Source organism: Vicia villosa, unplaced genomic scaffold (assembly GCF_029867415.1).
Source record: "Vicia villosa cultivar HV-30 ecotype Madison, WI unplaced genomic scaffold, Vvil1.0 ctg.001583F_1_1, whole genome shotgun sequence".
NCBI classification, from domain to species: Eukaryota; Viridiplantae; Streptophyta; class Magnoliopsida; order Fabales; family Fabaceae; genus Vicia; species Vicia villosa.
The window spans coordinates 400,109-423,598 of record NW_026705665.1 but is presented as its reverse complement, the minus strand read 5'-3'; the positions used below and the strand labels follow the sequence as shown (position 1 = coordinate 423,598).

General features: G+C 36.3%; 2 protein-coding genes across 6 annotated transcripts in view; one reads left to right on the top strand and one right to left on the bottom strand.

Moving 5' to 3' along the window:
• The window catches only part of LOC131635882 (uncharacterized), a 34,649-nt gene that overhangs the window by 8,228 nt on the left and 2,931 nt on the right, over positions 1 to 23,490 (bottom strand). For all 5 annotated transcript variants that reach the window (XM_058906517.1, XM_058906519.1, XM_058906514.1 and 2 more), the window contains 12 exons: positions 19,114 to 19,193; positions 18,821 to 18,885; positions 15,572 to 15,698; positions 15,329 to 15,395; positions 12,072 to 15,149; positions 11,247 to 11,792; positions 3,976 to 4,645; positions 3,589 to 3,731; positions 3,200 to 3,292; positions 2,959 to 3,081; positions 2,790 to 2,876; positions 2,562 to 2,619 (listed from right to left, as the gene is read on the bottom strand). In XM_058906517.1, coding sequence (XP_058762500.1) covers positions 2,562 to 2,619; positions 2,790 to 2,876; positions 2,959 to 3,081; positions 3,200 to 3,292; positions 3,589 to 3,731; positions 3,976 to 4,645; positions 11,247 to 11,792; positions 12,072 to 15,149 — 4,798 coding nt within the window. In that variant the 5' untranslated portion in view covers positions 15,329 to 15,395; positions 15,572 to 15,698; positions 18,821 to 18,885; positions 19,114 to 19,193. The remainder of the gene's footprint in view (positions 1 to 2,561; positions 2,620 to 2,789; positions 2,877 to 2,958; positions 3,082 to 3,199; positions 3,293 to 3,588; positions 3,732 to 3,975; positions 4,646 to 11,246; positions 11,793 to 12,071; positions 15,150 to 15,328; positions 15,396 to 15,571; positions 15,699 to 18,820; positions 18,886 to 19,113; positions 19,194 to 23,490) is intronic.
• On the top strand, positions 20,209 to 23,208 carry LOC131635876 (uncharacterized). Its single transcript, XM_058906509.1, has 3 exons — positions 20,209 to 20,542; positions 20,599 to 21,033; positions 23,039 to 23,208. The coding sequence occupies exons 1-3, from the start codon at positions 20,209 to 20,211 to the stop codon at positions 23,206 to 23,208; spliced, it is 939 nt and encodes a 312-aa protein (XP_058762492.1).

Genomic DNA, 23,490 nt, shown 5'->3' with positions numbered 1-23,490 from the left:
ATAACTACTTCTTCAATCTCCCATAGATCTTTGAGTTCATAAAAAAGATCCCTCGCCTTCCATTTTTCGCCAAACTCAGTAATGAAAAAATTCGTTGACAAACCCTTCTTCTTACTCCCTCCGCCGTCAGCAACATCCCACCTCCATGAATCACAAAACCTTCCCACCTTCAACCCTACTCTTCTCCACCCTTCTTTATCTTGAGAAGAAACACGATTACGTGACATAGGAAAATACGTTCACAGAAAGTTAGAGAGAAGGAAGAGACTCTCAATTGGTTGTTAGATTATTTGCATGATATATGGACGCATGCATTGGGTTGGAGAGGATCCAATTTCGTCTATGCCTAATAGTTAATATTTTATCACTTTTATAAAGTTTTTACTAGTTAGGATACAATTACCTCAGTAAATCCTTACATTTTAAAATACTTATTCATGCACATTTCTACTTTAAATCCTTTAATTATTTAAACTTTTCAAGTTTAATTTCTTAAGTATTAAAAGAAGAAAAAAGAAATGAATGGTAAAGATGTATCTAGAATGTCAGTCACTAGGAGCTTCTCATTGGTGTTGCAAAGTGGGTTCTCTACCTTTCAAGTCTCTTGGAGTAAGAGTGGGAGAAAGTCCTAGGAAAATCTCGATGTGGAAGGATCTTATAGAGATGCTTAGGAATCGTTTAAATGTTTGGAGAGGTAGATTTCTAAGTATGGCGGGGAGGGTGGAGTTGGTCAATTCGGTTCTAAACGCGATACCCATTTATTCGTTATCCGTCTACAAAGCTCCTCGGAAGGTATTGCAAGAAATAAGAACTATCCAAAGTAAGTTTCTTTGGGGTGGGATTGATAGTAACAAATGAATGTAGCATTACTTAGTAAATGGAAGTGGCGTATTCTTATGGATAAGGAGGCGGTGTGGAAATATTTGTTAATAGCTAGATATGGTAATCCAAAGCTAAAAGTTTTGATAGGGGATAGCTCGATATTGAACAAAAAAGATTCTCATTAGTGAAGGGATTTAATTAAGTCGGACAATTACGAGAGGCTTCTTTTCGACCATTTTACGAGTGCTTTAAAGTGTAAAATTGGTAATGGAGTTCACACTCCTTTGTGGTATGCTTCGTGGGCTGGTCAAAAATCTTTGATGGAAGATTTTCCCGAGCTCTTCTCTTTGTCTGAAAATCATATGGTATCTATTAACTTTGCGGGGGCTTTTGTCGATGGCGAGTGGCAATGGAATTTGGCAAGCTGGTTTGGGGAAGGGTCTGAGACTGCCAAAGAGGCAGAATTTATCCAAACCGAAGGCTGGCAGCAAAGAGGGACTGCCTATGTTGCTATTCCAAGCGCAACGCCCGTGGCTTCGCGCTTTGTTGGCCAGCAGCATTTAGTGAATGTTGTTGTTGCTGTTGACAGCACTGCGGACAACAAGCAAAGCGGAAACAGTTCTGCTAGAGGTAATGGTCAGCGGATTTCGGACAACTTGCAGTCTTTGTTGGCTGCTATAGGTGGTGTCTCGGTTACGGAGAAGGGTGAGGATAGCTTCTCGTGGGCATTGACTACTAATGGAGTTTTCTCCGTTAAGTCTTGTTATTATTTCTTCAAGGCTTCTCTCTCCGGTCCTCCTTTGGATAGAAAAAAGGTATTGGCTTTAACTTTTCTTTGGAAGTGCAAAGTTCCCTAAAAAATCTTAGTGTTCGGTTGGAGGTTTATCCATAATCGATTAGCTACAAAGGATCAATTGGTGAGCAGGGGCGTTTTGGTGGAAGGCACGGATTCTTTTTGTTCTTTATGTAAGGAGAAGGAGGAAAATTTAACTCACCTTTTCTTCAGGTGTGAATCCTCTTATTGCATTTGGAGAAGGGTGTTTATGTGGCTTGATTTATCTGAATTCTTGTCTATCGAGGATTTTGAGGATTTTTCTACAATTATGAGAAGATTCCGTGTTCAAATAAGAGAATGATAGTGGCCAACGTTTGGCTAGCAACGGTTTGGTCTATTTGGTCAAAGCGTAATGCGGTGATCTTTAGAGAGGAGCCTTTTAGCTTCACCGAATGTATGTCGGAGATCATCTTCAACTCTTGGAGGTGGATATCTTCTTTTCAAAAGAAGGTGTATGTTTGTAATTTTTATCTTTGGAATATTCGACCTCTCGACTGTTTTGAGAGGTAGGAGCTTTCCTCTTTGTATTGAGGTGGAGCATCCCTTTTGCTCCCTTTAATACCAATTGCTTATTTAAAAAAAGAATGTCAGTCACTAATCAACTAAGATCATCTCTTTTGAGAATCCAAATTGTCTGCATCTCATACATTTTTATGAAGTATATATTCAATTAGAAAGTGATACATAAATTTGTGTATATTCTAGAGGATTTCGTGTATAAATTTGTGTATAAATCTGTGACAATAAATAAACGCTTTGGGCGGGCCAATATTGTATAATACTTTCATGACAATATCTTCATTTAGAGAAACTGAACAAAAGGTGGGAGGGAAGAAAGTTCAACATCAAAATCAATAACGTGATAAGATAACATAAAGAGAAAATTTGTCTAAAGAGTCGTCACCTTTATCATCATCAAGTTTAACAGCTTCTAGAGAATCCCTAACAACAACATCTTGTTCCTACACATATTCAAATAAACAAATGATATTATTAATATATATTGTATTTGTAAGATCAGTAGCCTCATGAAGTTTATATATATTTATATTGGAAGATATTCTTGGCTTTATTATAGAAAGGAATCAAGGTTTGAAATCATTAAATTCATGATCAGATTGTTTAAACTCACACTCATTTGTGATGAACCGACTAATTCTGAATTAGTTGAGGTTGTTATTGTCTTGGCATTTCTTAATGCAGCCCATTCTTCAACACCCTACATAAAATAAAAAAGGATGATTCAATTTCTAGATTGAAAAAGGTTCAAAATGAAAACAAGCAATACAGAAGAGATATGCCTTTAGTTTACGAGAAACTAATTGTATAGGTGGCTCATTCGTTATTTCAGAAATGGTTGCTGCCACAATTTTATCTGACATATAGTCTTCTTGAATACTTTGGTCATTTATTTCTTTCACGCACTGAATCATAAAAATACAAATAAGTTGTCGTGAATTTGTAAGCAGCACTTGAAGTAAAATCTATTTATTTTTAGATTTATATGCACAATGAGGTGATATGGTGTACTAAATTATTTGCCTGAGAAGGTTTGATGGCAGTATCGATTTCTTCAAGTGGATCTTGTTGATTTATGGGATCTTGTTGACTTGTGGATGGTTCAATCTGCAACTTCTATATTAAGAACAAATACATTAGTGATATAAAACCTTAGATTACTGAATGAAAAGCGTGTATAGGAATATGCAAGGGAATTCAACATGGCATGCAAATTACTTTTTTATTTGTTGGTAATATAGCAACTGATGGTGTTTCTAAATTATAAGTATTTTCAACAAATTCATTCCCTGCCTATAGTGTTTGTTTCATTTGTAACTGCATATAGAAAAACATGTTTGTTTCAAAGACATTGTCATGGTAATTGCATTTAGATGTGAGTAGCTTGAATAAAGAGATTGATTGGTATTGACCTGTGAAGAAGTCATCTCGTCTCCTAATGTTGCTTCAACTTCAATCCCAACACTATCTTTTGTAGTTTCTGCACTTGGATTCTCATTACTGTTACGTTGAGCTTCCCTAAATTTAGTATCCAAATATATCTTTATTTCAAGATCTACAAGAAAAATAATAAGTCATTAGGATAACAATTATAAAACCAAAATGTTCACTAGATGTACAGTTGCTCGTATTTTAAAAAATTTGAGGAAAATATTACTAATCAAAGTGACACCAATGCGTAATGACCATTTTACCACCATTCCAGAGAAGTTTTATGGTAGTGTGCAAATGAGTTTAATAAATTATGAGAATATTTTATAAACATTGCATGTATGTAATTTATTAAAACCATCATGTACCTGAGATATCCGAGGCTGAAGTCAAAGAGGGGAGTTTTGGACAATTTTGTACTTTACGTTTTTTTACCAATTGAAAATGACTTCCTTGGGCATCGAAGAGGTTTGGTAGGTCATCAAATACTACAGTGTCTAGATTTGGGATCTCCACTTTCTGGTCACCGTTGCTCTTGAATATTTCTTCAAGCTCATCTGCTTCACTTATCATCAAAGTCTCTAACTTAGGAAGTTTTTTGCATATGGAGACCGGGAAGACACATTTCAATTTGTGACACTCTTGTACCCAAAGTCTTTCTAGCTTTGGAAAGAATGTCCTTGAAGACAAAGAATTTGACGCGTCGTCATCTTGAATGATATGCTTCAACTTATTGCATACTATTATTGTTAGTTTACGCAATTGTGGTAGGCATGTTGAAATGGAATTGGAGAAAACTATTTCCAGTACTTCACATCCATTGAGTGTTATCGCTGTAAGGTTTGGTAGGGCAAAAGAATTTTTGGGACCCACAAAAAGGCTTATTACACCATTCCCATCATATAACTCAATATCTTCAAACCGCAAGTTGATTGGTTGTCCTTCTGTTCCATTGAGACAGAGGATATTTTCTGCTTTGGATTGATATACCAAGAGACTTTCTAAAGTAATAAAATGGTCCATGCTGCCACTCAATTCCTACATGTGCTTACATAAAATAAATTAGCAATACCATAATAATATTTTTGAAATTTAATAAGAAATACATTTCTAAATTAAATGAGATGTGTTTTAGATTATTTTTTTTTTAGTAAACAAGATGACATTAAAACGGAGAACTAAGGGTTCTCCAACCTGTTTACAAAAGAGCGGCACAAGACCGAAACAAAAGAAGAAGGGAACAAGAACAAAGAAATTACAACCCAATTAAACTTATGACAAAAACCGCAATGGTTCCTTAATAAAGTCATAATAGGAATAATTGGCATGGGTAATTTCTCCACAAAAGGACCACCTCCAAACCAAGTGTTTGATGCTCCAAACCACATCATCTAAATTCCACTCCTCCATCCGAAAACAAAACCCATTTCGACTCAACCAAATGGACCAAGTTGTGGCCAACCAAATAACATCTAATTTCTTTACACCTACTTTCTTTGATTTACAAAAAGAGTGCCATTCCATAAAATTTGACAAGCTCTCTTCCTCCCCTATACCATGTTTTCCTATCCAAAAAGCTATGTCCCTCCAAATACGCTTTACACAAGGGCAAGCAAAAAAAGAATGTTCCCGGTTTTCCGGAACATTACGACAAAAAGAGCAATTTAAATTGTCGGAAGGAATAGAAATACCTCTAACCACCAAGAGATCTTTTGTTGGAAGTCTATTAGCTAGGAGCCTCCACCCGAAAGCCTTAATCTTAAAAGGAACCTCCGCCTTCCAAACCAAAGATTTAGCCTCAAAAAATCTACCAAACGGACCCATAGGCGCACGAAAAAGAGCATAAGCCTCGTAACAAGATGCAACCGAAAAGGAATTAACCCCTTTACGATCCCATACCACCTCATCCTTATGCACTCCCATCCCTCCAAAATCCTCCAATAAAGTAGAAAGAACACCCCACTCGGCCGCCACACAAGGAGCGAGCAACCGACTTTCCGGTATACCGCACAAACCCCATATCCACTTTTCTTCCACCCATCCTCCCATCGCCGCCACCGAAACACCCTTCAAACAAGATGTCTCAAAAAGTGTCGGAAATTCTTCCTTCAAAACCAAACCAAATAACCACCTTGCTTCCCAAAAAGGGGTATTATACCCATTATGAATGGTGAACCTGCAAAAAGAAACAAACGGGTCAATAAAAGATGTGGCTCCCAATTTCACGATGTCTTTCCACCAAACGGACTCCCCGCCCTTATCCTTCGACGAAACAGCTCCACCCATAATCTTCACCCCTAAATCACCATACCGCGCCTTAAGAATATTATGACATAAAGAATCCTCCCCTTTAAGAATCTTCCACCTCCATTTGCTTAAAAGAGCCAAATTAAAATCCACCACATTTTTGATTCCAATGCCACCCTTATCAAACGGTTGAGTTACCTCCTTCCAACTAATCCAATGAATGCATCTCCTACCATCTCCTCCTCCCCATAAGAAAGAACTTTGGATACGAGTAACCTCCTTCGCTACCTTGTTAGGCATCTTGTAAAAAGACATAGTGAAAACGGTTAACGAACACAAAATAGATTTCAACAAAGTTATTCTACCACCAATATTTAGAAACCTATTTTTCCACCCCGCCAACCGAGATTTCAATTTGGAAATAAGCGGCTTCCAAGTCTCAAAATTCCTCGGGTTGAAACCTACCGGAATCCCAAGGAAATAAAAGTTACTCTCTTCAATTTTACAAGAAAGAATATAAGAGGCGGCTTCCAAAAATCCTCCGTTAACATTTATCCCAATCAACTTACTTTTGTGATAGTTGATTCCCAAACCCGAAACCAACTCAAAAGCTTTTAGGGCCGCTCTAATCGCCCACACGTGTTTCCAAGTACCTTTCCCCACCAAAAGAGTGTCGTCCGCGAATTGAAGAATATCCACCTCACACTTCCGATGGATAGAAAAGCTTTCAAATTCACCCACTTCTATGGATTTCCTAATCAACCCCGTTAACCCCTCCGCCACTATCACAAAAAGGAAAGGTGATAACGGATCACCTTGCCTCAAACCCTTGCCAACCTCAAAATCCTTAGTCGGACTACCATTCACAAGAACCGACATATGACTTTTGAACACTAACTTTTCCATCCAACCTCCCCATTTATCACCAAAACCCATCCTTCTAAGCATGTACCTCAAAAAGTTCCAATTTACCTTGTCATAGGCCTTTTCAAAATCGACTTTAAAAAGTAGACAATCCATCCCTTCTTTCCTAGCATAATCCACCACTTCATTTGCCACTACGACCCCATCCAACATATGACGGCCCGGCACAAAACCACTTTGACACGGAGAAATAATCTTCCCAAGGATCCTCTTAATTCTACCCGCCAATAACTTAGCCAACACCTTGTACATGCTTCCAACCAAACAAATTGGTCTATAATCATCTAAAGAAATGGGATTATTAGATTTAGGAATCAAAGTAATGAAAGAAGAAGTTACCGCTTTAGAAAGAGAACCTCCCTCATAAAAGCTTTTGAAAAAGCCCATTATGTCCTCTTTAAGAAAATACCAACACTTTTTGAAAAAAAGAAGAGAATATCCATCCGGCCCCGGACTCTTCGATCCACCACAACTCCATAAAGCTTCTTTTATTTCTTCTTCTAAAAAAGGACCCTCAAGAATCGCTACGTCGGATTCACACACCTTCTTGAAATCAATTCCATCCAAAGAAGGCCTCACCTCCTCATCCTCTTTAAATTTATCATTAAAGTGCCTAAACACTTCCCCTTTGACTAGCTCCACCGAATCAACCATTCCTTCGGGAGATAAGATCGGGCCAATATGATTTATCCTCCTTCTTTCCTTAATCACCTTATGAAAGAAACCGCTATTTGAGTCACCCTCCTTCAACCATTTCATTCTAGACTTTTGGATGAGCATATTCTCTTTAATTTGAAGATCCCTCCAAAATCTACTAGTAGCTTCCCTCCTCTTGTCAATCGTTTCCTTAAACAAATCCTCATCTCCCACCTCCAAATTCTCATCACAAGAGTTGATATTTCTCACATTTACCTCTATGTTCAAATCATATCTCCCAAAAACCTCTTCATTCCACCATTTTAATTTGGTTTTAAGAAGTTTCAACTTCTCCTTTAACACAAAATCCCCTCTTCCCTCCACGCTTAAGCAATTCCACTCCTTTTCAAGAAACGGAAGAAAAGAATCCGAAGAAAACCATTCGTTGTTAAATCTAAACGGTTTAGGTCCCCAATTAATTTTGTCTACCACCAACCAAATCGGACAATGGTCCGAGATATCTCTCTCTCCCGCAAATTGCCCCACCACACCCCACCTATCCACCACCACATCCGATATAAGAAAGCGATCCAATCTACTCATAGTCTTGCCATCCCCACTATACCAAGTAAACTTCTTGCCCTTACACGGAATATCCACCAAAGAAGTCTTGTGAATAAAATCCGCGAAGAGATTCATCTCACTATGATTTGCCGAAGCCGTTGAGCCCTTCCTCTCTCTTCTATTTTTTATCGCATTGAAATCCCCTCCAATAATCCACTCCCCATCTTTGTATTTCTCCTTCAAACTCCCCAAAACCTCCCACAACCTTTTCTTTTTGTCCAACGAACAAGAAGAGTAAACGTTAAAAACATAGTACCAATGATTTTCCCACTTCACCTTGATTCCAAGATAACCATCCCCTCTAAAACTATTAACCACCTCCATCTTGCCTTCCTTCCAAAGGATTAAAATACCCCCCGACGCTCCCGACGCATTAGAGAAAGAATATCCAATGTCATGATCTCCCCAAAAACTTTTTGCAAAAAAATCCTCAAAAACTTTAATCTTTGTTTCTTGTAACAAGAAAATGTCCGCCTTCCCTCTTTTTATTATCGAGTTCACCCTCCTTCTTTTTAAAGAATTACCGCCTCCCCTAATGTTCATAGAACCAATAATCATTTCAAACTTAAAGAGAGCTCCTTCCTTTCTTCCATTGTGGCATTACCTACTTTCTCAAGATTTTCAATCCTACATCTCAAATTGTCCCTTCCCTCCCCATCTACCACACCCAACGAAACAATTGCCGACAACAATTTCCTTCCAACTTCACCCTCTAAAAAATTCCATTGTCTAGTATTGCACCTTTGAATATCCGAATCTTCTATTTGTTTACCATAGAAAACTGAATCTTCACCACTAAACGATTGAATAGAGTCAGACTTAGAAGTAATAGAGTTCAGCACATTCACCACCTTCCCCTTTCTGTTCTTATTTTTATGAGCACAACCACTGCCCCTTACTCCCCTAACAGCTTTCTGTTTCGCCACCGCCCCTTTCTCCCTACCAACCTCGATAATACTCCTGAACCGGACCTTTTTAGAAGCCCCCCCCCCACTGTCTAATAATTGCCGTCCACCTTCCCTTTTAGAGCCTCCTACCTCACCGCATACAGTTCCATTCGCACAAATATCCTTTCCTTTGCAGTTTTTTTTAGCAGCCATGCTACTGTCTCCTTTTACTCCCTGTATGTCCTTCAAAGCTTCGTCAAAAGACACCAGCCTATGAAGAGAAGAATTTGTACTAGAACAATTAACACTTTCAGTCATCGGAACCACCGATAAGCTAAGATCCTGCGTAACTTCGCACATATTCTTTTTCGGACTGCACCTATGTTCAACACGAATCCCCTCCCTCTCACCAACCCCACCCGTTATATCCTCCTGCCCCCACCGTTTTTCCAAATTACTAGCTACCGGGTTTAACAGAGAATCGCTTACCGGACCATCGTTTATAGATTCAAGAACATCATCATATAAGCAATTATCCGACCACACATCCTCAGATTCAGCAGAATCTGACTCAGAAGATTGAGTTTTGCGCGTACCTGAAGAATTACGGATTGAACCAACCACATCCTCCTTCAAGATGAGAGTGAACTCCTTCCCATCGATCTGGACCAGCATCGTATTATCCAGCACATGATCAATCTGAACCCTTACCATAAACCTTGCCATGTCAAAGTTGGACCGGTCCGCCGTTGTCTCGTCCAAACAAATAAAGCTGCCCATGGAGTTTGCTAGAGCAACAAAGAAATTAGCATTCCAAGCATGAATTGGAACCCCATAGACACTAACCCACATTACTCTCCCTTCATTGCGATCGAATTCGTTCCATCTCCTAATCACTGAGAACCATTGCTTCCACCATGTTTCGCCCTCCCCAATTAGATCTTCAATCACTCCTTCCTCCACTTCTTCTAAGAGACACAAATTTCTCCCCATCGGTGTCGCTTTAACTTGAAAATAGCCTTCCATTTCAAAATAGGTTTGAATGTTGTGCGTCGATCCGGGAATCAAAACAAACCCCACATAAGCTTTAGCCATCCTGTTCCTATCTTCAACACTGGTCTCAAAGCTTAGCACATGCCTGAGATTTTCGGTCTTCTTTCTAGCACCGTCCCCATCGTTTACCACACTTGCATAAGTTCTGCTCAAGAAATTGCTCCTTCCTACCTTCTTCACTTCTCCCTTCCTTCCCAGATTCTCCTCCCCCTGAGACATTGCCCCTTTCCCCTGACTCACACTCGAACTTGGCAAACCTTCGAACCCAGCCTTGGAACGCTCAAACCTGGGCAAATTAGCATAAATCTTTTTCCCCAAAATCATCACATTGTCACACCGGATCGCTAATAACCTTCCATCCTCAACCTCTTCAAACCTAGCAAAACCAAACTTCCTCCCAAATCGGTTCTTCCTAGGTGAGATAACCACCTCAAATACCTTCCCTATGCACGCGAATAACTCAAAAAACTGTTTTGCTGAGTATTCATCAGGGAAACGCGAGAAGTAGATGGAGGTTATCTGAGCTCCTTTGACTCTGGATACGCCGCCTCCCCAGGGAAAAATGTCCCAACGAGATACATGTCCTCTAAAAATCCTTCTCCTTGCAACCTCCCACTCTCCGCCCTGCCGGCTTCCACTCACGGCCATCGGAGAAAAGAAATTCAAATGAAAGGAACCCTACCCCCTTCTAGAGAGAGGGCAGAGCAAGCATCGTAGAGAGAGAAAGTTTTTAGTTTTATGTTTTTCCTATGTGTTTTAGATTATATTTGTAAGTTAAAGAAAATTATATGTTATTTCCCAGTAACCAATCAATACTTAGTATTTTATTATATCAATTGTACATCAAAAAATAAGTTGTCACAATTGTCAAGTATGTTTCTTTTGGTTTCATTATTTTTAAAGAAAATGATGTAAAAGAATTATATTCATTATTGAAATAGGAAAACAAATTCATAAAATAGTTAAACTGAAGTGGGGGAAATGAAATTTTCAAAACAAAAAATGGTAAATAACCTTGGAATGCAGCATATATTATAAAATGGCAAAATATATTTTCTTAGAGAAATTATAAAATATCTTTGCTTCGCAAACATTGACTATATTAGAAAAAGAAAATACTCTTAGGTTCACTATAACATAAAATTTTGTATTTTTATATACACTATTCTTCAAGTAATTGTCAATTGCAAATCAACAATATTCTTCAAGTAAAATCAAAATCATCGAATAATTTGGCAAACAACAAATATTTATGGAAATAGGGATACCTCCTTGGTTATAATGTCCAGAGATTCTGAATCAGAAGGACTAACAATGACTTCACCAATAGATTTGATAGCGACATTGGAGGAATGAAATTTGAGATATTTCAAAAGTGGAAATGTTGTACAGTATTGTTTGACACATATGGCAATTAAACTTGGCAGATTGTAAAGATCAAGATATTGCAATGTTGGAAGATTAAGGTGAATCTTAGTATGGTTTTGATCCTCATCAGTTTGGTGTCCAAATATGTATTCCAATTTGTTGCAATGATTTACTTCAAGGTTTCTCAATTTTGGGAAGACATCGCCCCAATTTTTGCCACCACTGTCATCATCTCCAATGTCTACTATTATGTGCTTCAAATCATCACAACTCGAAATAATCAAAGCTTCCAACATCATTCTTGGAGTAATAGAAAGGATGAACACAGATTTGATCTTCAAAATACCATAAAGTAAAATTTTTTTTACATTACACAAGTTAAGCCATCGTACTTGAAAACATTGTGCATGTTCCCATATTTGAAGACGGTCGTGTGAGCTTGATACCTGTAATGTGATCCCAATATTAGTGAACAATTAATCAAATCAAACATTAATGTATACAACTTATGGAAATGGAAACATATAATATTTGTCTTATATAAGTCCTAAAGATATGTGTACGTTATCTATAATTAAATTTTGGCATCCAATTTTTTGAAACACTTCAAATAGTATTCAACTTTTTGAAAAACATCAAATAGTATGCAACTTGTAATAGAAGATAAAAGATACATATTTAAAAACGAATGTATTAAAACATAAGAAAAAAGATGAGAGTCTTACTGGTGCTGATGAATTGTTCTGCACAGGATCCTCATTAACCGATGGAACTTTTGTAGTTGACTTACTCCCAGATTTTTCTCTATAGTTATTACCATGACAACATAAACAACTCAAAGATAAGATGTTGTCTTTGACAGGGTCAACTTCTGTTTTTGCCTTGGAACCATCTCTAGAAGCTGAAGATGACTCATTCACGAGCATAGACATGGAATGGGAATATTCTGGAAAAATACCCATCAAATTTGGTAATTCAACAAGCTTTATTTCTTTCAATGCATTGAGTTCAACATGTTGATATTTTCCAAATATATATTTTAGCTTATCACATTTTCTTATGTAGATATCTTCTAGTACTGGAAAGTCTTCAAAAGAGAGGAAAGGAAATATTGATTCTAATTGATCACATCTTACAATAGAAAGAACTCTTAGTTTTGGAAACATTGGACCATGACTCTTGTCATTGTTATCACCGTCGTCTATTACTATGTTTTTCAATCCCTTACAATCTGCTATCTTGAATTCCTCTAGCAGCACCAGGCTCTGAGAAGTTAACAGTGGAAAGAGGTTAACCAACAATGGGCAATCCGACAGTGACAAAGTCTTTAGATTGCAGAGATTTAGGTTGCAATTGAACAATATTCGAAGCTTTTTACACTTTTTTATTGATACCTTCTCCAAATTCTTTAAAGAGTCAAAAGAAAGAGAACCATGGAATAATACTTCCAAATTTTCCATATTATCCAGATCTAACACAACCAAGTTGGGCAATACCTCTGGAAATTGATAACCATTAGTGTCGACGAGGCACTGTAACTGTGAAATACACTTCAGACGAAGCTCAACAAGATCTTTCATACCCTGATCTATAGGAACAATCTCAGGCATGAGATCTCTCCATTCCACCTCAACTCCCTCTAGTAGAAGACCCTCTGTTGTTTGCATTAAACACTTGAGTGTTTGTTTTGAAAAAAAACATTCATTGCCATCAACTACTTCAAAAGACACATATTTTGATAGTGAATCAGGAAGCAATGTAAACCTATTACAGATATGATACCTTTGCAATTCGGGTAAGGTAATTTCTTGACAAAATTCATTAAAACTATATCTGAAGTACAACTCTTCAAGTGTTGAGCATCTTTTAATAACCTCAAATGGATCATTCCTTCTAATTTCACATCTTTTCAAGTTTAACAATTTAAATTTCCCCAATTTTGAAATTTCGTTTGGTAATTCATCGATTATGCATTTAACCAAATCAAGAGTCTCAAGATTATGCAGATTTCCCAAAACAGAGATGTCCCCTAAATCAACTCTATCAACCAATATAGATCGAATATTTGACAATGAGTGAATTGAATCTGGCAATGATAAGGGTCGTTTGTCATGACTTGAAAAGTACAAAACTTGAAGCTGGTCAATATTTTCAAAGAAAGAATTTGGGGCTTCCATACATTTATCGTCTTCATTCATTTCCACATCGAGAATTAGAGTCTCAAGTTTGGAACCATCATAGTTCCAAGAAAACAAATCCATGTCCTTCCCTCCACAAAATAAATATTTCATATTTTTTTCCTTTTGAACGGATGATTTTTCATTTTTGTTCGACAAATTTACATGTCGAATCTCTTTGTATGCCATCCATTGAGCCGCTTCACGAACCAAATCATGCATTTTTACATGTTCTTTATCGACCCACACCAACAAACATGAATCTATGAGTTTATCTATGGCTACAACTACTTGGTTTCGAGCATCATTGTAGCTTCCATAATTCTTCCCAAAAAGGCCTGTTCCAATGCCAAGTCTAGTTAGAATTTCAAAAGGAATTTGTTTATCTTCTGGGAATACTGATGATAAGAGAAACAATCCTTTGGCTTTTCCATCCTTCATACCATCATAGCTAGACTTCAAACATTTATAAATTCCAACCTTTTCTTCATCAACATTGTCCATGGACACAATTTCCTTCAAGGATTTTAAGGTAGCATCCCACTTGTGCTTACGATCTTGTGGACCCTTTAAACTTCTGGCGATAACGGCAACTGCAACCGGTAATTGTTTGCATTCCTGAGCAATTTCACGTCCCGTGGAGATCAAACTTTCTGTAAAGGGACCGACATACATTTTGAACATGGCCCATGCTTCTTCTTCAAGTAAGAGCTCCAATTCAATCATCTTGTCACAATCCATTTTATGGAATATTTGTTTACTCCGTGTGGTTATAAGAACTCTGCAACAATTCTGACTGCCTTGTTTTGGAATTCCAATTAGATCAAAATCAAGAGGTGGGTCTTGAATCCACACATCATCCATTATTAGAAGAACTTTTTCCCCATCCACACCAGTTGTTAATCTGCTCCACAGTTTTGATGATCGGTCTGAGTCACTACAGTCCTTCAAATTCATTCCTAAAGGTCCAGCAATATCATCTTGAATTTTTTTTATATTAGGAGTAAACGACACTGTTGTATTAATGACATGAGTGAATTGTGCTAATACCTTTATTTCTTTAACAACTTTGAGGGCCAATGTTGTTTTTCCGATACCACCCATCCCTTGTAATACGACTATATAGTTGTTGTCATCTTTTAGTGCATCCAGCAACTCTTTGTATTTTGACTCTCTACTTTCAAAAGAAAGGTAATTTTTAGACGAATGACGTTCAGCATCAGGAAGACAACGATCGACTTCAATATTTACAAACTTCTCTGCCTTTTCTATTAATTGTTTAATCTCCACGATGTTATTTGCCAGCTCCTTTCCCTTTTTATATCGCCATATGCAATCATGACATAATCCAAAAAAGCATTTTTGTTTTGTTTGGATGTCCTCTTGAACGAGCTTTTCAGCTTTCTCTTTCCATAATTGATAATCAGCTTCAATATCATTATCATGTCCTGCTGCCACTTTAGCATGTTGCTCCATTGTTTTTATTTTTGCTTCCAACCAATTTTTTTTTTCTTTGAATTCATTAGCAGTGCGTGTGAAGCAAAATACATAACGTAATTCTGATAATGCCCCATTTATCAATTTCTCCACATAGCCCTTTCCCAAATCAGCTAAGCAACTTTCCATCTAAATCAATTCATTAGCAGTTAGTTTAGTATCATGTAATTTAATTGAAAAATGGAACTTGATGAAATATTTTAGTCAGGTCATAAATCTGTTGGAGAAATTTCAACAAGACATTCTGCCCAATCTTTCCAACAAATTTACAAAAGACAATTCGTCACACCATGAATATGTATTTTTACCTTGCTTTCCAACAGGTTTACAAATAACCACTATCAAAGCATGCTCAATCTTCTTCCATTCACCAATCTGCAAAAAGTACAAAATAATGTTCAAACCAATTGAAATTCTGCAACAGAGAGTTTCAGGTTCAGAGAAATTTATTTAATATAAAGAATATACAATTTAAGAAAAATAACAAGAGAATGAGTCAACTAACAGTAAATGCAAATAGTCTTAAGAAAAATAGAATAAAGGCAACCAACCTTGAATATGTTTTCCAAAAGAATTACGAATAACCACTGTCTGACATTCTGAAGTCTTGTAAACAATCTTCTTCTTTTTTGCAATCAGCAGAGAGAATAAAGTAATATGGATAGTAGTATGAACAATCTGCAGTAACAAGCATCAAGAGAATAAGGTACAACTGTACAAGTTTTCAGTGCAATTCAAGTTATGCAGCAAAGACTCTAACAGCTATTCTCATTTTTTATTTTATATTTCATAATAAGGTACGTGTTTAATTTTTCTATATTGAGAAATTGAATAAAGAATCTGTTTTAGGAAAATATAGAACTAATGTTTTAAAAGTTTTAAAAAAATTACCAATATAAAAGTTCTATTTTCCAAACCTTTATCTGTGTTTTAAGGGCAACAATTAATAGAACCGGCGGTCCTAAGCATGGATCGCGGGACGGGAGTTCAGGCCCCATAATTATAGGGGCACTTATAATTTTTTTACCCCTATATATATAAAGAAAATTTTCTATTTAAAAAAAATTTGTTAGAATCTTTTTTTAAAAATATTGGCTAACAAAATTATAGAGGCACTACAAAATCAAAATTAATAAAAGAATAAAAATTCCCATTAATAAAATATAAAGTAGAATAAAATCAATTAATTCCCTTAAAATAAAATCAATTAATATATCCATAATTTTAGGAACTTAAGAATTTAATTGAGACATTAAAATTAAAATATTGATATAGAGAATATTTTATATTATTGATAATGTTTTTTTATAGGTTAGAAGTCTTCTGACCGTGTCAAATTTTGACTAAGCTGTTGATCTTGATGGTGAAATTTTAACAGTTGAATCAAAATTAAGCTATATGATATTGAGTTCCTTAAAGACTTTTAATTGTTTTCCTAATGCATGCATAGCTTATAAATATAATATTGACTATTCTTATTAGTATTGCATGAAAGAAGTTTTTCTAAATTCAAATTATTAAAATCTTATTTGAGATCTATTATGTCACAAGATAGATTAAATAGTCTTGCGTTGATTTCAATTTAAAATAATTTTTTGAAGAACCTTGATTATGACCAAATTATTAATGATTTTGCAACAAAAATGCTAAGAGGATGATATTTAGATAATTTTAAAGGTTTGATCAATTTTTTTATAGAAAAAAATATCAGATCGAGAAGAAGAAGAATAACTCATTTTATAGTGGTTTATATTTTGATATAGTATAAACATTAATTCAAATATTCATAAGAGCATAACTCTTTTGATTCACCCAAGACACCCAAATTTAAAGAGTCGACCCTGAATAGAACTTATTCTTTATTTGATGAAGACTTATGTATCAAATAATTTTGTCTAATATGTATTCTTCCAAATGGTTTTGTTGAATCTGTATTCGTCGTTCAATAGTTTTATGTCATATTAAATATTATATGTTATAAAAAAAGTTTGGTTCTCAACAGATACAGAATATTCTATGAATATTATGTAATCCAATGTGGCGCAGATTTAAAGGTCAATAAAATCAAGTCAGAATATTGATGAATCAAATCAGAATATTGAAGATTCAACAGTTTCTAATTTAGAAGATAAATTAGGAAACTTGTGATTGAAGACCTTTCTTTTAGCAGAAGATATCTGCAGATTTGTAACAGCCAATAGTGCTGCGGTTTGTAAGCCCAAGTCCAATTGGTAATAAGTTATAAATAGAAACCTTTGTAACCTAGTTTTAGAGACGAAGTTAAGCAAACCTTGTAATTGAAAAGATGTAGTCATTAGGGTATGTATAGGTAGACCACCCAGGTTGTGGGATGGCTGCCATGTCCTTCTCAAAACCTGTAGGTAAGAGAAGCTATTGTTCTCACTCGAAACCTGTAGGTAAGAGTTGAGTATTGTATTCTTGATTGAAGCAAGATGAAGTTAGTGTTCATTGTTAATTGTTTAAATAGTTGTTGCATGGTTGTAACAGTTACGTATCACTGGGGAGTGAGCAGAGGTTCTCTTGTCTTAGATGGAGTTCTAAGATAAAGGTTGAATTGGGTAGTGACTAGGTAAACCAGAGGTTGTTTATCTGTAAACCAGAGGTTGTTTATCTGTAAACCAGAGGTTGTTTACATAAAATAGTACTACTGATAGTGAAATTTTCTTCCTGGCTTGGTAGCCCCTAGAGTAGGTAGTTAAACCGAACTGGGTTAACAATTCACTGTGTTATTTATCTTCTGCATTGTATTGTCTGTTCAGTCTTGGATGTTGTAACATCGTGTATAACATCAGGTTCAAGTTTGATAGTTGTTCCTTTTATAGAACCAATAAATATTACAATCTGGTTATGTTGACTAAACATACATGATCTCAGTACTCATGGACTCCTTCTTAGGGGTAATTAAAAATTGGGGCTCTTTCTGTTTTTCCTTTGCTAAGCTAATAACAGATCAGATGTCTTGACATCGTGAGTGACATGCTGAGTATGTCATACCAGAATTTCAGAATCGTTATAAGATAAGGAGGAATATTATACCATCTCAAAGGGACAGTTATGCTGGCCTTGGCTGTTATGTTTTAATTATGGTTGAAAGGTTGTAAAAATAAGAAACTGAGACCTTTACTGGGGCATTCAGAACCAAGTAGAGTCAAAGAATGTTGAATAATCATGCTTGTGGTCACCTTAGATTATCTAATTATAAAAAGGTGATTAGCTCGAAGCATGTGGATTGCACTTGATCAAGGTTGTTTAATAGTGATTCTACATGATAGAGAGAAGTAGTGTGGTTGATGAAAAAGTTGGCATTGCAATATTTTCATGTCAAGGTGGGGATTCAACATCTTTTGAGATTTCAAAATTCGAAAAGTCAAAAAAGCAACTAGAAAGTCGACAATAGACACTAGGATTGTGGAGCGGTTTGGCCAATGGTGATCAGATGTTGTCAGGTGAATTTTGAACATCTGGTTGCGGCAGAAATCTGCCAACGTGAGTTTGGCGGTAGTTTGGATCGAATGCAAACGATTTGCAGGTATTAAACTTGGTCATTTCGCCTTGGTGATTTGTTCATTAATATTAGAATATTACAAATATTTTTTTATATTAATTTAGATATACTCTAAATATTCTAAATTAATATAATGAATATTGTAAACAAGTTATGAATAATTGAATATCCAGCAGCCCAACAAACAAACAAACAAGGAAATAGTCTACAAACAATAAAAAAAAAGAAAGTGAAATAGTAAAAAAAATAAAGGCAACCAACCATGAATATTTACCTTAATTTCCAATATACTTTCAGCTCATGCTCAAGTCTTGTGAACAGTCTCCTTCCGTCACCAATCTGTAAAGAGAACAATGTAATGTTCAAAGCAATTGAAATTTAGCAGTCCTTTTTTCCTTTATACATCTTTCCAAAAAACAATGCCAGTGAATTAAGAAAAATGTCTCAGTACGTAGAGAGAACTTTCAATATTATGTTTGATAATTGATAGTATACAACTACAATGCCAGTGAATTAAGAAAAATAAGATGATTCTTAAATGCACTAAACCATAAATGTGTTTTTTACCTTTGATTTCCACCTGATTTACGAATAACTACTTTCAGCTCATACTCACTCTTGAAAACAATCTTCTTCCTTTCACCAATCTGCAATAATTAAGAAAGAAAATGTTCAAAGCAATTATAAACATTCCACATACTCTAAACAACATTCCTTATTTTCTTTACACTTGTTTTTCAAAATAATTATGTAATGAAATTTGGTTAACATAAAGAATAAAAAATTTAATGTTTGAAAAATGTCTCACTAGAAAGAACTTCTAATACTTATTTTACCTTATTTTTCAACAGATCGAGAGAACAATATTCCTCTTCCTTTTTTAATAAGCAATATTCTCCAGACTGATTTTAGGATGATCGACTGACCCCACAAACTAACACAAGTCTTTTCAGCATGCTTTGACCTCACTCGCACGCTTTCCGGGAAACTTCCCAGAAGGTCACCCATCCTAGAATTTCTCTAAGTTAAGCACGCTTAACCGTAGAGTTCTTATGGATCGGTGCTTGACTTAGAGCAATTCTGGGATGGGTGACCTTCTTGGAAGTTTCCCGAAAAGCGTGCGAGTGAGGTCAAAGCATGCTGAAAAGACCTATGTTGGTTTGTGGGGTCAGTCGATCATCCCGAAAGCAATCTGAGGCGTTACAAAAGGTATCAGAGTCAGACCTCAACCTATATGATGTGGTTCGAGGACGAACCATGCGGAAGCTGGTCGGCATGTAACACCCAAGGCCGAAGAAGGCGAGGGGTGGTTGCACCGCATGTAACACCTGAGGCCGAAGAGGGCAAAGGTGTTCGCCACATCGGAATGAGAGGAATCCCGAGGCTATGCAGGTATGGGACTGCATGGTTGAAGGAAACTTTATAAGGATTGATGGGTACTAGCTATACCTACAAGATGCATCTTCTTATTGATAGCCTGTTCCAAAAGAACTCCACAGTTAAGCGTGCTTGACTTAGAGCAATTCTGGGATGGGTGACCTTCTGGGAAGTTTCTCAGAAAGCGTGCGAGTGAGGTCAAAGCATCGTGAAAAGACCTGTGTTGGTTTGTGGGGTCAGTCGATCATCCCGAAGGCACTATGAGGCTATACAGATAGTATATCAATGGATTTTGTGACAGGATTGCCCAATACTCTAAGAGGACATAATATGAGTTGGATGATGGTTGATAGGCTCACGAAATCGGCTCATTTCATTCCAATTAGTGTTCATTTTCCTAAACTAATGTTGGCGGAGATTTATATTCGTGTGATTATGAAGCTCCATGGGGTTTCATTGAATATTGTTTCTGATACAGGTTTGAGGTTTACTTATGGATTTTGGAAGAGTTTGCACGATGCGTTGGGCTCTAAGTTGAGATTGAGTTCTACGTATCATCCACAGACGGATGTCCAGACGGAGAGGAATCTTCAGTCATTGGTGGATTTGTTGAGAGCTTGTATGGTCGGAGATGTAGAACACCTTTGTGTTGGTATGAATATGGTGAGAGCGTAGTTCTTGGGCCTGAGATTGTTCGACAGACTATAGAAAAGGTGAAGTTAATTCGGGATAAGATGAAAACTTCGCTTAGTAGGAAAATGAGTTACCATAATAAGAGAAGGAAAGATCTTGAGTTTCAAGAGGGAGACCGTGTGTTCTTAAGAGTCACTTTGGTGACCGGTGTAGACCGCGCCTTGAAATTGAGGAAGTTTACTCATCGGTTTATCGGCCCGTATACAATTTCTAACAACGTGGAGACTATTGGATATAGGGTGGCCTTGCCACCTAACCTGTCGAATTTGCATGATGTGTTCCATGTGTCGCAACTCCGAAAGTATATTTTAAATCCATCTCATGTGATTTTTATGGATGATGTGAAAGTGTGGGATAATCTTACAGTTGAAAATGTGCCTGTGTCGCAACTCCTTTTAACCTTATATTTGCAGATGTGTATGGACTAGCACATATGGTTTCCTCTTCTGGTTTTAAATATCTACTTAGTTGTATTGATGCTTTCACGAAGTACACTTGGATTTTTTTGCTTTGGCAAGAATATGAGGTTTATTCAGTTTGCACAACATCCATCTTTACCCTTAACACTCATTTTAACAACAAGGTTAAGACAGTTAAAACTAATAGAGGTGGTGAGTTTCAACCATTCTCTGCATTTCTTGCACCACAAGGCACGACTCACAAGTTGACTTGTCCGCATACTCACCATCAAAATGGTTCAATAAAGAGGAAACAAATGCATGTGGTGCAAATAGGCCTTACAATATTAGCTCAAACTTCTTTTCCCTAAAATAGTTTGGACCAAGTCTTTCAAGCTGCTACTTATCTCATCAACAGGAGACCCAATACAGGTTTGTACATGCACTCTCCTTATTTCCTACTCTATCATAATACCCTTGATTAAAAATTTCTTAAAGCCCTTTAGTGAGCATGTTATTCTCATCTTAGACCTTACATTCTTCATAATTTTGCATATCATTTAAGAGAATGTGTGTTCCTAGGTTATTCTTCTAATCACAAAAGGTATAAATGATGGGCTAATGATGGCAGGATTCACATCTCTAAGGATGTAATTTTCAATGAGCTCAAGTTTCCCTACAACTTTCTCTTTCCTTCTTTTTAAGATAAATTTCCTCAATTACTTCCAACTCCATTTTAGGTCCTCTTTCATTTTATGCCTTTAATACCATTCCATCTCATTCATCAATCGAAATATAATATCTCCACTTACTTTGTTTTTAAGGAACTCTCCTAATCCATCTTCTAACCCTAATCCATGTCCTACTTTTAACCAATCCCTCTCATCTCATACCCTACATTCTAACAGTACCACTGACCTACCAGGTTTCAATAAACCTTCATCCTCTCCTATAATAACCAGTCCTAATGAGACAACCAACCTTATTTCCTCAAATCAATCTTTATCTCAACATTTCTATCATCACTCTGATTCAGTCTCTTCTCTCTTTAACCCACCTTCATCCTGACACACATTCATTCAAACATCTTTTATTCCTCTCCTTCCATCACGAAGAGTTCATCCTCAAAATACTCACTCCATGACCACTAGAGCCAAGGATGGCCTTGTGTAACCAATACTTCACCCTACACTTCTCCTAATTGAACTTGAACCTACCTCATAGATATTTTCTTTCAAATATCCTAGGTGGTTAGATTCTATGAAGGTTGAACATGAAGCCTTACTTAACAACAAAACCTAGAGTCTTACAACTCTCCCCCCCCCCATTATAAGTGTAATATGATGCACATGGGTGTTCAGGATTAAGTGAAATCCAGATGGTTATGTACAAAATTACCAAGCCATACTCGTGGCTATAAGCTACCATTGAGTCCAAGGGTTTGATTTTCAATAAATATTCTCTCTAGTAGAAAATCTAAGGCAATTTCTCATTACACGCTTATGTAATGGGGAGCACCATTGAAAACCCCAAAATAGCATTGGGTTTATTCGTAGATACTTCTCTGAACGCACCAAATACTTTTTTTTTGTTAAATTTTAGATCGGAGATACATCTCTGAATAAACCCAAGGTTAATTCGTAGATACATCTCTGAAAATACCCCCAAAGACATTTCCACCAGTTTCATTCAGAAGATTTTTTTAACGACTCGGTGATATTTTCAAAGATGTATCTTTAAAAATCTCAAGCGGGAAATTGAATATATGACCACCTTGCATGATCATCTTTCTCACATTCCAAACTCCTTCCGTAACCAAAAAGGAAGCAAATTAAGCTGTAATTTAAGATAAAGTTCCATTATTTCATCCCTCATTTCTTGTAGTGATCTTGTGTTTGAGCTGAAAAAATATGCTCATTGTCTAGATTTACATATCCAAACTCACCAACCCTAATTTAAGAAGTCTATATTTGAATTCTTTTGTTACTGGTTTTTAAGCATTTTCTTATTTTGATTCTTATTAGATATGGAGCACCCGAATATGTTTCTCAAAGGTGTGGTATGTAACGATGTAAAACATGATATAGCAATGGATAATGTTAAACTAGATGAAGTGAAGCATGATATTAAACTAGATGAAGCAAGGGGAAGGTCCAATTCATCAACTTTGAACTATAGACTGATGACGATTTAAAGGTTATATGGAGTGTTTTTCTCCATTAAGAATCAAGGGGTCCAATTGAAGTAGATGCAAAGATTCAAAGATCTGTCGAGGATACAATCGTTATGTTACAGCGTCCCGATGATAACTTTATGTAATGTTAAATTTATTTTAATGACTATCTGGGTAGTGAGTGTTTTAATTTAATGTCATGTTGATGTTGGTTTATTTTTTAATTTGGTTATGTCATGTATCTTTAAAGTTTTTCTCGTATTAGGTGATGTTCCGATATATATATATATATATATATATATA